Source organism: Pseudomyrmex gracilis, unplaced genomic scaffold (genome assembly GCF_002006095.1).
Source record: "Pseudomyrmex gracilis isolate BER0280 unplaced genomic scaffold, ASM200609v1 scaffold_67, whole genome shotgun sequence".
NCBI classification, from domain to species: Eukaryota; Metazoa; Arthropoda; class Insecta; order Hymenoptera; family Formicidae; genus Pseudomyrmex; species Pseudomyrmex gracilis.
In genome coordinates this window covers 718266-730323 of record NW_018020651.1, presented here as the reverse complement: position 1 = coordinate 730323, position 12058 = coordinate 718266, and the positions used below count along the sequence as shown (strand labels likewise).

The 12058-nt window shown below is 32.3% G+C and overlaps 3 protein-coding genes across 3 annotated transcripts; 2 read left to right on the top strand and 1 right to left on the bottom strand.

Moving 5' to 3' along the window:
* The first annotated feature begins 446 nt into the window (after positions 1-446).
* Positions 447-3139, top strand: LOC109854470 (DNA primase large subunit-like). The gene is made up of 7 exons (XM_020427575.1): positions 447-901; positions 998-1335; positions 1412-1639; positions 1721-1858; positions 1941-2319; positions 2404-2568; positions 2748-3139. The coding sequence occupies exons 1-7, from the start codon at positions 748-750 to the stop codon at positions 3047-3049; spliced, it is 1704 nt and encodes a 567-aa protein (XP_020283164.1). The 5' UTR covers positions 447-747; the 3' UTR covers positions 3050-3139.
* Positions 3140-3601: 462 nt separating this feature from the next.
* Positions 3602-4818, top strand: LOC109854471 (RNA-binding protein 8A-like). The gene is made up of 4 exons (XM_020427576.1): positions 3602-3833; positions 3991-4137; positions 4251-4512; positions 4626-4818. The coding sequence occupies exons 1-4, from the start codon at positions 3773-3775 to the stop codon at positions 4654-4656; spliced, it is 501 nt and encodes a 166-aa protein (XP_020283165.1). The 5' UTR covers positions 3602-3772; the 3' UTR covers positions 4657-4818.
* A 431-nt stretch (positions 4819-5249) lies between these two features.
* Positions 5250-9757, bottom strand: LOC109854469 (L-threonine 3-dehydrogenase, mitochondrial). The gene is made up of 5 exons (XM_020427574.1): positions 9390-9757; positions 8256-8519; positions 6836-7096; positions 5568-5834; positions 5250-5478 (listed from the first exon to the last, which is right to left on the bottom strand). The coding sequence occupies exons 1-5, from the start codon at positions 9541-9543 to the stop codon at positions 5318-5320; spliced, it is 1107 nt and encodes a 368-aa protein (XP_020283163.1). The 5' UTR covers positions 9544-9757; the 3' UTR covers positions 5250-5317.
* Positions 9758-12058: the final 2301 nt, after the last annotated feature.

Here is a 12058-nt window from a genome sequence, read left to right as displayed (position 1 = left end):
GATAAAATAAAATAAAATAAAATTTATAAAGCAAAAAGCAGCAAATGATGATGTAAAAGGAGATGATACACTCCACGAATTCTGATGCTGCTCGCTAAAATAATATTATTTTCTTGACTATCACATCTTTTCTTGTATATCACATTTATGTTGTGTGGAAAGTTGCAATGTTTTTTTTTGTCCTTTCTTGTTCTTCTTTCGTATCTTCTCATCACGAGGCCGATCATTTTAAATTTCAAAAAAAATCAAATCCACGCTCGCGAATATACTCACACGCCTGAAGAAGATGACCAATTAGACGCGTGCACACAGCACAGAATAGAATCGCACGCTGTGGACATGTCGCTCGTGGAATGGTTGCGTAGTTCCAATGTGTACCACTCGTGGACATGCGCTAGTTTACAGGGCGGAAAAGTGATTACACACTCTCTTATGTATCTGGCCGCTCTCAGGCTTCTCTCTGTCATTACAAAGCGCAATGAATAAAATTTTCTGACCCACGAGAAAATACTGTAGATGTCGTTCAAAGCGGCTGAAAAATGGCGGGAAGAAATAGCGGGAAAATTAGTTGCATGTTGTGTAAGAAACACTGAATAACCTCGAGTGAGCAGCTCGCAGTAAAATGATTTGTTTCTTATATGTTTTTTTGTTTTATTGCAAGTAGCCATTGTTTGTTTTACTTAAGTTTAGTACATGTTTGTTAGTACATGTTTAACGTAACATATAAAGTTGTCTTAAAACCGTAAAATGGATTACAAACCACGTCGACGTTACACGAATGTCGTGGACACAGACAGTTGTAAAAATGAGTATCCTCAAGACATTCAAATGTACGATGTGCCACCAATAGGTGAAATGTCATTGGAGGAATTTCAGGAATTAGGATTTGACAGATTGAAAGGTACTTTTTTTTTTTTAGCACACAAAATCTTCATGCGCACATCTTAACACAATAAGACAATATATGTATTTTTTATTTTGTTCACTTTGATTGCAGCACTGAGATTGGTTGAGACAACAAATTGTAGAGGTGATCTGAAAACACTGGAGGATCGCAAGACAGCTTTGTATGAATCTTTGAAATCAGATGGGCTAAAATACTTAGCAAATCTCTTGTATGCTGACGGATCCAATCTACAATTAGAAGAACATACACGAGCTAGAAAAAAAGATCATGTGTCACATTTTATTTTGAGACTTGTATATTGCCACAATATTGAGCAAACTAAGTGGTTCATTAATCAGGAGATTGAATTCTTCAAATTAAGGTTTAGTTCCTTGGACAAAAAAGGCATTAAACACTTGTTGAATACTTGCAAAATGGATTGCGTACCTGTATGTGTTGTGTTATATCTGATAAACTATCCTAATGTATATGTTTTATTATGTGAACTGGTTAATGGTTTTTCAGATTTCTCAAGATGAAAAACTTGAAATAAAAGAAGAGCTTAGTTTATCATGTGGAAAAGTTACAAATGTTGATGTCACTGACATTTACAAAGTGTCTTTTGATAAGGTGATTGATCTAGTCAGGGGACGTAAAGCATATCTCAAAGCAGGAATGGCATACATCACTCATATGGATCTGAGTTCTGTATTTGTTTCTTACTTGAGAGAGAATCTAATTACAGGTTTAGAAGTATGTGTCTATTTTCTTAACATTCAAGTTTTCAAAGTGAGATTGTTTAGATCCAATTAATTTGCCTTGTACTGTTTACAGAATGCAAAAGTTTGTTACAACAATATATCTGATGATGAAAGATTGACCAGGTATTTAAAAGGCCTTCCTTCAGCCTTTACTGGAATGGCACGTGTTGTGTGGTCAACTACAACTACACCTATTGATAAACTGAATGATGTACATTTTGATTACTATTCTAGTTCGGAACTTTTGTTCCATTTGTTTGATGTGCATATATGTAGTAAAGTTTATATTTTAGTTGTCAAAAACATCGTATCCTTTATGTATGAGAACGCTTCATGATGCCCTTTACGCTAACAATCATCTAAAAAATTCAGGGCGTATGCAATATGGTCTATTTCTGAAAGGTATTGGCGTAACGTTGGAAGATGCTTTGCGGTTTTGGAGAGATGCCTTTTCGAAAAAAACAGACGGAGTTGCATTTGAAAAAAGATACGCATATTCTATTAGGCATTATTATGGTAAAGAGGGGAGACAAACTAATTATACACCATACGGTTGTCAAAAGATTATATCTAGCTCTGTCGGACCTGGAGAATATCACGGATGTCCTTTTCGACATATGGACCGTGATTCGTTGTGTCAAAAGCTTACCAGTTACGGCGTATTTGCTTCTAGTAAGATTATTAAACTTTCTTATTGCTCTAAAAGAAAAAAGGAAGTAATGTATTTATATTGAACTTTTATATTATACTTTTTAGATGTGAATGAAATATTGGATTTAGCCAAAGATGGACAGTATCATCTAGCGTGCGCTAAATATTTCGAAGTGTTGCATAATAAACCAGCAAGCAAACCCATCTTACATCCAAACTTGTATTTTGCTGAGAGTCGTGCAATTTTAACTGGAGATGATAGTGGCAAAGGTAAAAAGAGAAGAAAACAGCTCAATTTGTTCAATTAATAAAAACATTTGCTAACAGTAAATAACTTTATATGTACTTAAAGTTCATGTTCCTACAACAAATTTATTTATGAACAAAAATCTTTTATAAAATCTTCCGTTATAATGCGTTTGAGTATTGTGTCTTTGTTTTCTTTGCAGATGTCGACGCTAAGGATAAATTCTCTCAAACCACAACTGGCACACCCCGAAGTTTATCTTCGCGAAAATATGACAGACAGTCATCTACGCCTTCCGGAAATTTGGCTTCGGGCACACCGAGTAGAAATGAGAACTACAATATATCTTCGAAAAACACAGATATACCTGGCACACCTCTAAACAGAGATCAAAAAACAACGTATCAAACACCTTCGAAGAAAGCTAAAATAAATCCAGTAAAAATTGCAGAAATGTTGGATGATGATTTTACGGATTTTATGGATGTAGATACAAAAGATTAACATTGTAATATATTGCATCAGTTTTTGAAAATTTATGTTCTGTAGATGTAAACTTTTTACAGCTTTACTTAATGTAATAAATAAACGAATATATAAACCAATTCAGTGACTAAAATTATTATCTAATTTTTCATCTAATTCTGTTCTGTGTTTTGTATTAAATGCACTACTTAAAAAAAAGTAAAATTCGACTCTTTCATAAAATAATGGCATTGAAAGAGCCGATTTTTTATAACAAGACTTTTATAATCAAACTTTTAAAGGACTTTTTTAAACTTATGATTGACAAGAAATTGAAATTTTTTTAGATATCTTTAGAAGCAATTTTGACAAAAATAATTTTGTCGCGCTTTTTATTCCACATTTTTTGTGTACTCAACCAGAACAATAGATACGTTCAGAAAACTCAACAGTTGAGAGATCATCACTTATGACTATTACTCAGGACTATTCTTCAAAACCTGCAACAGTTCCAAAAGTATGACCCAATCATAAGTGATTATCTCTCAATCGTTGTGCAGCTGTTGAGTTGTCTGAACACACCTAATATTCGACTTAATACAAGTCTATGGTCTATGGTACGGTTCTCTTTGGTTTATCTAAATAATTCGTATGATAAACCCTTTGACTATATAGTCAAAGGATAAACCGGGATGAACCGGGAAATCGAATAGTGAGTTTAAAAGTTTACATATAATTGTTTAAAACGCGACATTTATAGCCATGGCAGACGTTTTGGATATTGATAATGCTGAGGAATTCGAAGTAGACGATGAAGGAGACCGTGAGTTCTCTTGTAATAATATTTTACTGGCGTCTGATCAACGCTTGTACATAACCTCTGTTTTGTACATGCCACTTTAACAATTTCTTTATATTGATTATTTATCTCAGGTGATTTAAAAAAAATGTCTTGTATAATCGCTTTTATATATTTCAAGAGGGTATTGCTCGTCTTAAGGAGAAAGCAAAGAAAAGAAAAGGCAGAGGTCATGGCGCAGAATTGGTATCAACAAAAGATGATGTTGGTCATTATGAATCCATGGGCATCGTTGAAGAAGACGATAATGAGCCTGGTCCTCAGAGATGTAAGATCATTGTATATAATTTTGCTAAAATCATATTTGAAATCAGGCTTGCATTATTTAAGAGTTGTTATAAATATTTTATAATCTATATTCTTTATAATTTATTTTTGTAGCTGTTGAAGGATGGATCTTATTCATAAACTCAGTACATGAAGAAGCGCAAGAAGACGATATTCAGGATAAATTTTCTGAGTTTGGTCAGATCAAAAATTTACATTTAAATTTAGACCGAAGAACAGGCTTTCTTAAAGGTTATGCATTGGTGGAATATGAAACCTTTAGAGAAGCACAAGCTGCAAAGGAAGCATTAAATGGTACAGAAATTTTAGGCCAGGCTATATCAGTTGATTGGTGTTTTGTCAAAGGACCAAAGAAGTAAGTGTAAAATGCTATATAATAATTATAAGGATCTTTAATAAGTTAAAATTAATATGTCAGGATTTGGAGATGTAAATTATTTGTATTCTTTGTATTTTTAATCTTTACAGGATCAGAAAAAGAAATCATAGAAGACGATAAATATTTGTTATTAATGACTATGTATATTACATAAGACATAATGACTATATATATTACTATAAGATGGAAGCTTATTAAAGAGCTATAATATGTGTCATTTAAAGTGAGATAAGATTTTATATTTCACAAGTATTCAAAAAATAATTAAAATAATATAATTTAGAGGACATTTTATGATTCTTGATTAATTGCAGATAAATTGCAGAGAAATCTAGCATCCTATATGATTTTATGAATTGAAATTTCAATTCAAAAAACCCACATGTAAAATAATTTACATGTGAATTTCATACATGTGTATATATATATATATATACATGCACGCTTATCCTGCACAACATCCTGGGAATGGCTCGGATTGGCCTTTTCATTCTTAGTTTTAATTGCAGATAATTAATAGTTTTTTTTATAAATTGTAAAATTTTATGATAAATATTGTTACAATTTATTGATGAAAAAATATAAAAAGGTAGTATTTTTATGTATATTATATATACCTACATACTTTTCTTTTAATTGGAGTACAAATTTTGGAATAAAGTGAGGAAAATAACGAGAATATTTTGAATTTTTATGAGAAAGTTCTCAAAACATGTTAATCAAAAGAATTTAATACTTGTTTTTTTTTTCTGTACAATGTTACTTTACACAACATAATAGTTTATACATAACTATTCACTTCTTTTAATCGATGTTTCGGGAGGAAATTCGTGCTAACGTCTTGCACCATGGACTTTACCAACATCTGCAGATCGTATTTATGTCGCCAATTCCAATCTCGTCGTGCTTCACTGTCGTCGAAAACTTGCGGCCAGGTGTCGGCTAAATAATATGTTAGCGATATCAATTTGTTTTATTTAAACATCTGTTTTAATTTTTAATTTTAATCCACAACGTATTTTATTACATACCGATGTGTTGACGCTTGTCTGGCTTGTAAGTAACTTGTAAATCCGGTATGTATTTTAAGATCTCGTTGAACAGTTCCTCAGGTGTGAAACTCACGGCTGTTACATTGTAAACTCGTCTGCGCAGTAATTCGTTTGGTGTGTTCAAAAATTGAAAGAGCGCCGATAGACAATCTTCTATGTATATCATCGGCAGTCTAGTGTGTGGCTCTAAGTAGCACTCGTACTTTTTGTTTAACAGACCTTCATGAAATACTGCTACAGCATAATCTGCAGAAACAAAAATCAAAAACAAAAATCTATTACATGCATGTTGAGCAAATAAAATTTATAAAATCAAAGATGCAATTGATCCAAAATCAAGAAATAGGTTTGCACATCGATTTCAGATGACTGTGTTTTTATATAAAACCTCGTGTGTCAATTTAATATAATTTATATTTTATATTTATATTTTACTATTTAAAAAATTATTATTTTTTTATTTTATTTTACTACTGAATACGTAGTTTTTCTTATTATTATATGTCGCCTGGAAAGATGAATAATGATAATGATACTTCCACGCGAATGTGTGTTTGTTCAGAATGCAAAAGAGATGCACGACGTTCTAATTAAGCGACCTGTTTGCAAAACGTGTTTTTGCTGTGTTGTCGATCGATGTGTTTGCTACCAGTTTTTTATGCATCGAGAATTAAGAAAACCATTGAGAAGTTCTCTCACGAAGCAGCGATCATGAGACTCAACCCGTATATTGTTCGTCGACAGCATTGTCCTTGAGAAATGATATATTTCATCATTATGCAGTTACCATAATCGCCGTTAATGCTCTAGTTCGTCGTGAAAGAGGATAAAAAGCTCTATCAATTTCCAGTTATCAGTGCGCTTAGTTTGCGCGGCATTTAAGCGTTTCTTAAGCATGAACACACGATTATCCTGCTATGAGTTGCAAAACTCGAACACGCAAGCATTGCGGGCACCAGTGAAGAAAGTTTGATTTCCGCTTTGTCAACGAGGAACGGCAAATGTTCACTTAGAAAATATAAATGCAGTAAATATATTAAATAGCGCGCGCGCGCGCGCACTAAAGCAAAATTATATACACACCTTGTTTACATTTTTCTGATATCGTGCAAAACACATTTAACGATGTAGATATGATATCTTTTACATTTATGCATACATATTATTAATCTTGAGAGATGTTTATCTTTTTCACAACTAGCATTATGTGCGTAATAAAAAAGAAATGACAGACAACATATCATCACCAGTGGTGCCACCGCCAGGCGGATCGCAGCTGATTACGCCGGGAAATCGAAGACAGCGAAAGTCAAGGCCGAACCGATGATGATAATATTCTCCTAGAAGTTCGGCGTGGACCTTGCTCACGCCGTAGATCGTACGCGGTCGTTGCACCGTAACATTTGGCGTTGGATTTCTCGGCGAATCGGGACCGAATGCACCGATTGTCGACGGTATGAAGATCCTCAGCTTGTATTGCTTTGCCAACTCGATGACGTTGTGCATTCCTATCAATACGAAAAATAATCTTCGTAAATCTTTAAAATATATATAAACATTTATATTCAGAGGACAGCGAAAAATAAACACCGTATATAAGTATTGCAAAATGTTTGAATACATTTAGGAGTGAAAATCTCCTTTTTTTTTTTGATAATATTAATTTTAATAATTTTTTTTCACACTATTCAGAAACAATTTCTTTTTTTTCTTATATATGCTTAAAATTTGTGCAAAAATTGCGACGTTATTTATTGTTTCAACTAATGTCTATCAGCTTTCTCTCGGACACTTTCTTCTCTTCGTGTGATCACGACCATACCATCATTATTATCGTAATGACAAATTCACACGTCAGCCCAACATTCCATTTCACTTGGACACAGTTTGCGGAAAGATTGTCATCGTCGTGTGTATAAAATTTTTGCGTTTTACTAGATATTTCACAATTAGTTTACTTATTCTTAAAAATTTAATCTTTCTCTTTTATACTTTATTTAAAAATATTTATTTAAAAACTAATACTAATAATATGTGATTATTAATAATATTATTATTAATGAAAAGATAATAACAACTTTATATATGTATATACACATATATATATTTACATTTTATTTTAAAATGTCAAGTTTTGAAGATCAAATTATTTTTTTATATTTAATTAATAATAATTAGTTGTGAAGGGCGATAAGTTTATTGGGTAAAAATGTATTTATTTTTTCATATAATTATCTTTCTACCTCGATATATTTTAATCAGCGCTTCTCAAAAGCAGCTTCGGTGAAACCATTTCTCAAATTCTTCAAGATAGTCATTTACGTCATCGACTTCATTGTTGCTCGAAAATTTCTACGAGCTATTTTTTCAGATTCAGAAATAAATGAAAATCGCATGAGGCGAATAAGACAGATGAGGTAGCGATTCGGGGGCGCATGAGGCCCAACTCGTAAATTTTGACAGAGCGTCTTTTTGGCGAAAAACTGTCACGTAAATACTACATGTGACAACGAACCAGTGTGTTTGACATTTGTTCTTTTGAAGGATGAATTATCAACAACAGCAATGTGATACTCAGCAATGTGATCTATGCGTTGTTTTAGATACATCATCAATTGCTTCTCGCATTTCAGTAAAATGTGTGCGAACAGATTTTATCTCTCTTACCTTCAATATTAACTCTGACGGCTAACGGCACGTTTTGTTCTCCTACAGCGCTGAGCAGAGCGCTGAAATGGATGAGCCAGTCGATTCTGTAATCCACAACAATTTTTTGCAAACCCTTGAAGTCGAGAATGTCAGCGAAAATAAAGGGCCCGTTCTCCAGATTCTCTTCCGTCGGTTTAATAATGTCCGACAGAATGACATTCTCGTTACCGTAATTCCGACGAAGCAATTTTGCACATTCTGTGCCCAATTGTCCAAGACCTCCTAAACACATATCGCACAATGATGAAAAGAATGTGACTTGCATCTTAAACTTTTTACTGCTGTATGCAATGAACATTGCGTACAGCAGTAAAAAGTAAAAAAAAAGTTGTTTTCTCATTAGAAAATCGAGCGTGACGTTGCGTCATCTTTAAAACAATCTTTTAACGTAACTTTTACGTAAACAAGATGTGTTAAAATATTACGCATAAAATTGTATGCTATTATCTTAAATATGTATTCAATCGATCGAGGCTCGGTTCTTGAAAAACGTGAATAAACAGATTAGGAAAAAATGTACAAGATACTACAATACGTAATTATGGCATAAAGAAAATAACAATATAAATTACAAAGACTAATGACAATATACGATTACTTATTAGAATGACGTTAAAATGATTACACACTCGCATTTGTCAAATAATTTCTATTGTTTCTAAATAATTTTAAAACAAAAAAAGCAAATATTTTGATATTCATCTTTTGTTTCGATAGAATTTCTCGCAACAAATTTTGTCATCAAAACGGTCATGGATTGATGAATATAGAATTAGTCATTTCCAAGATTATTAATAAAATTGAAGATAAAAAAAAAGTAAACAAATTGATTTTTTAAGAATCAGTTGACAAATTGGCAGTAAATCTCAAGCGGATTTATTGCACGCAGATTGGTATCAAAATTTGCATTAGACAGAACGTGTCAATTTGTCGAATCGAGAATGATCGTATCTAGCAGAACTTTGCATTCCGAATCTTTTTTGTGTCAAATGATATTCTATCCGAAAACTTTTGTAACCAATCTGTCTTATATAAATATTTACTTTAGAAGAAAACATTTTGTGACGTAATGATATATTACTTCATGCTTACCAGTTATCAATATCCGTGGCGATTTAACTTTATGTTTTGTACTGTTGCATTTAACGTTGTCAGTTTCTTTAATCGCGTTGCAAAAAGGATAAACAGATGCGTGGAAGTCTCTGCGAACGCTTCTCGTAAAGTGAATGATACTTTTGCGCAACATTATCCCGTAAAATATACAACGCGATTTTCAAATGATAAAAGATCACACAATTTTATCTTTCTTATTGTCTTTTTTGTCTGATGACAAACAATTTCCGACAAGTCTATGTTCGAAAAAAAGAGCTTTATATAGAACTAGTCTATATTTTAAAACTTTTTGTTCTCATAATCTTATAATAAAATATCTTCACGCTGCATTAAAACAAAAAAATTGACTTTTATTAGAAAAAATTATTCGGATAAATTAATGTTTTCTCGTTGGCGGTTGATAAACAACTGAGACTCGTATAGTTCTACTATTTCTGTATCCATATCACGGCCTGTATTGAAAACCAGTTAGATCATGGATATGATTCCATCCATGTATTCGTGCACTAATACATGAAAAACAATGACACTAAAAATATAAGACTATAGGTAGAGTAGATCTTTTAATACGAGAATCGCTTTGTGTAGTTACACGTATACATAAATACAAGCACACCATTTTATGATATTTATCTACAAATTCCTAGAAATTTGTTTTAATTTATTTATAAACATTAAATTATAATTTGAGGGATAATTTATTTTATTTGAGATTTGTCATAGAACCTACGTGACTGTGATCATATATTGTATGACAGCATGTACATTTATGTACATATGATTATACAATATAAGATCACATTAATTAATTAATTTACATAAATAAAGAAAAAACTTAAAGCTAATATTAATTTTTTTATTTAGATATATTGCACTGGCAAGTTAACTAAGTATTTATGCAATTTTTAAAATAACATTATATCTATTCATTATTCTGTTACACGAACTACTTAAAATTTGAATTTCCTCTTTGTCTCTCAGAATACCGCACATATATTATATCTTACTATGTAATTCGGGACGAAATTATATTTTATTTCTATATTCCAGATTTTTTAAATTATCCACGTCATTTTATCTTCATTCCTATGACGTCTAAACGTGTAAACACAGACGTCATAGGAATGTAGTAAATACGGTATTCCAAGAGAGAAAAAAATAATTTGAATTTTAATTAGCTCTTGCGACAGAATGACGAATAAAAACAACAATCAGAAGGAGGCTTGGCTAGTGCGCGGACCAATACCAGAACGTGTTTTTATCTTGAATAGTTCCAAACCGGTTATATAAAACTCTCACATTGCGATGGGAAAACATTAAAAAATAACCCATACCGCTATGTAATCATTAAGATTGCTAATAAAAACAAACTACTTTAAATCTTTGAAATGCAAAATAAATCTCTTACAAATATTTTCTTTTATAGAAGAGTAATGATAGGATAATTTATTAAACACATTACCTTTTAACTCATATTAAAAAAAAAAAAAACCGATCACGATATCATTATTTCACGAATGTATTGTGTAAGCGCAAAAATGTTATAAAAATTCGACTTTTAAATATGAGACCTGTTAAATTCATCGTTGTTGATACGCATAGATCAACACAATTTTTTACACTTTGTGATTTTTGTTATGTACACAATGTATGTTTTTTTTTTTTTTTTTATGATCACATCACACATCCGAATAGTTGTCGAACCGCACTGAAGCACCTTATACCATCTACGTAACACCAAGATAAGCACAATTTTTCTTGTTTTAACAAAATATGCACACATAAATATAATATAATATATATTAATATACTTTATCACGCGTTTATCTCGCTTATGTTTTATGCCATTTAGTTATTCACTTATGACAATATAACATATCTGTGCACATGCATATGCATCCCATATATTTGCATTTGAGGAGGTCGTCTGGTCGTCTCGTTTAAAAACCGGTTTTTTGAAGCTAATTTTTAGAAATCGTTTTTTCGAGCGGTAATAATAATAAATATAGCGATAATAAAAAATTTTAAAGTTTTCACACACATACTTATAAATATTCTAATACGAGAGCTGTGTTGAAACAGATGTAGAAAAAACAATCAGTTTACTACTGTGCTTCTCGTGCAACATGTTTTTGTAAAATGTACATCCTATTGCGAAGATAACAACACCAGCGTATCTAACATATTGATAAGGACCTAAAAAGAAGGTCGTAACGTTTATGTATACTCACACGTGTTAAATAAATCAACTTCTTACACATTTACACAGCAACACCGGTGTTATGCTCTAACTGCCTTAACCACACTATTATAGATGTAGAAAATTTGTTTTCTATCGGCATGATAATTGGGTCAACAGATATTAGACAAATCTCAATCTGAAAATCAGTTCATTGAGATCGAAGATTGATCTCGCGTGCAACGCGGAAAAACGAAAGGGAGGCAAAGACTTTTCGTCCCGAATTACATTCGGCCGTGAGTGAGATTCGTGGGGAAAGGGAAGAATTTCCTGGAAGCGTGTCTTCACGGTGGCTGGACACGCACTTCGCAATTCTTTTTGCGTCCCTCCCCGCCGTCACCTACACCATGACGTCGTCATCTTCTCCCCTGAAGTTTGTGCAGACCGCCACGCTTTTGCGGACAGTTTC

What these genes read in the sequence shown, in the direction of transcription:
- LOC109854470 (XM_020427575.1), top strand. Translation starts at nt 748, where the DNA reads ATGGATTACAAACCACGTCGACGTTACACGAATGTCGTGGACACAGAC. An exon ending in GCAAAATGGATTGCGTACCT is followed by an intron (nt 1,336 to 1,411) that starts GTATGTGTTGTG and finishes ATGGTTTTTCAG; the next exon opens with ATTTCTCAAGATGAAAAACT. An exon ending in TTACGGCGTATTTGCTTCTA is followed by an intron (nt 2,320 to 2,403) that starts GTAAGATTATTA and finishes TATACTTTTTAG; the next exon opens with ATGTGAATGAAATATTGGAT.
- LOC109854471 (XM_020427576.1), top strand. Translation starts at nt 3,773, where the DNA reads ATGGCAGACGTTTTGGATATTGATAATGCTGAGGAATTCGAAGTAGAC. An exon ending in AGTAGACGATGAAGGAGACC is followed by an intron (nt 3,834 to 3,990) that starts GTGAGTTCTCTT and finishes ATATATTTCAAG; the next exon opens with AGGGTATTGCTCGTCTTAAG. An exon ending in TTTGTCAAAGGACCAAAGAA is followed by an intron (nt 4,513 to 4,625) that starts GTAAGTGTAAAA and finishes TAATCTTTACAG; the next exon opens with GATCAGAAAAAGAAATCATA.
- LOC109854469 (XM_020427574.1), bottom strand. Translation starts at nt 9,543, where the DNA reads ATGTTGCGCAAAAGTATCATTCACTTTACGAGAAGCGTTCGCAGAGAC. An exon ending in GCCACGGATATTGATAACTG is followed by an intron (nt 8,520 to 9,389) that starts GTAAGCATGAAG and finishes ATATGTGTTTAG; the next exon opens with GAGGTCTTGGACAATTGGGC. An exon ending in GCCTGGCGGTGGCACCACTG is followed by an intron (nt 5,835 to 6,835) that starts GTGATGATATGT and finishes TTGTTTCTGCAG; the next exon opens with ATTATGCTGTAGCAGTATTT.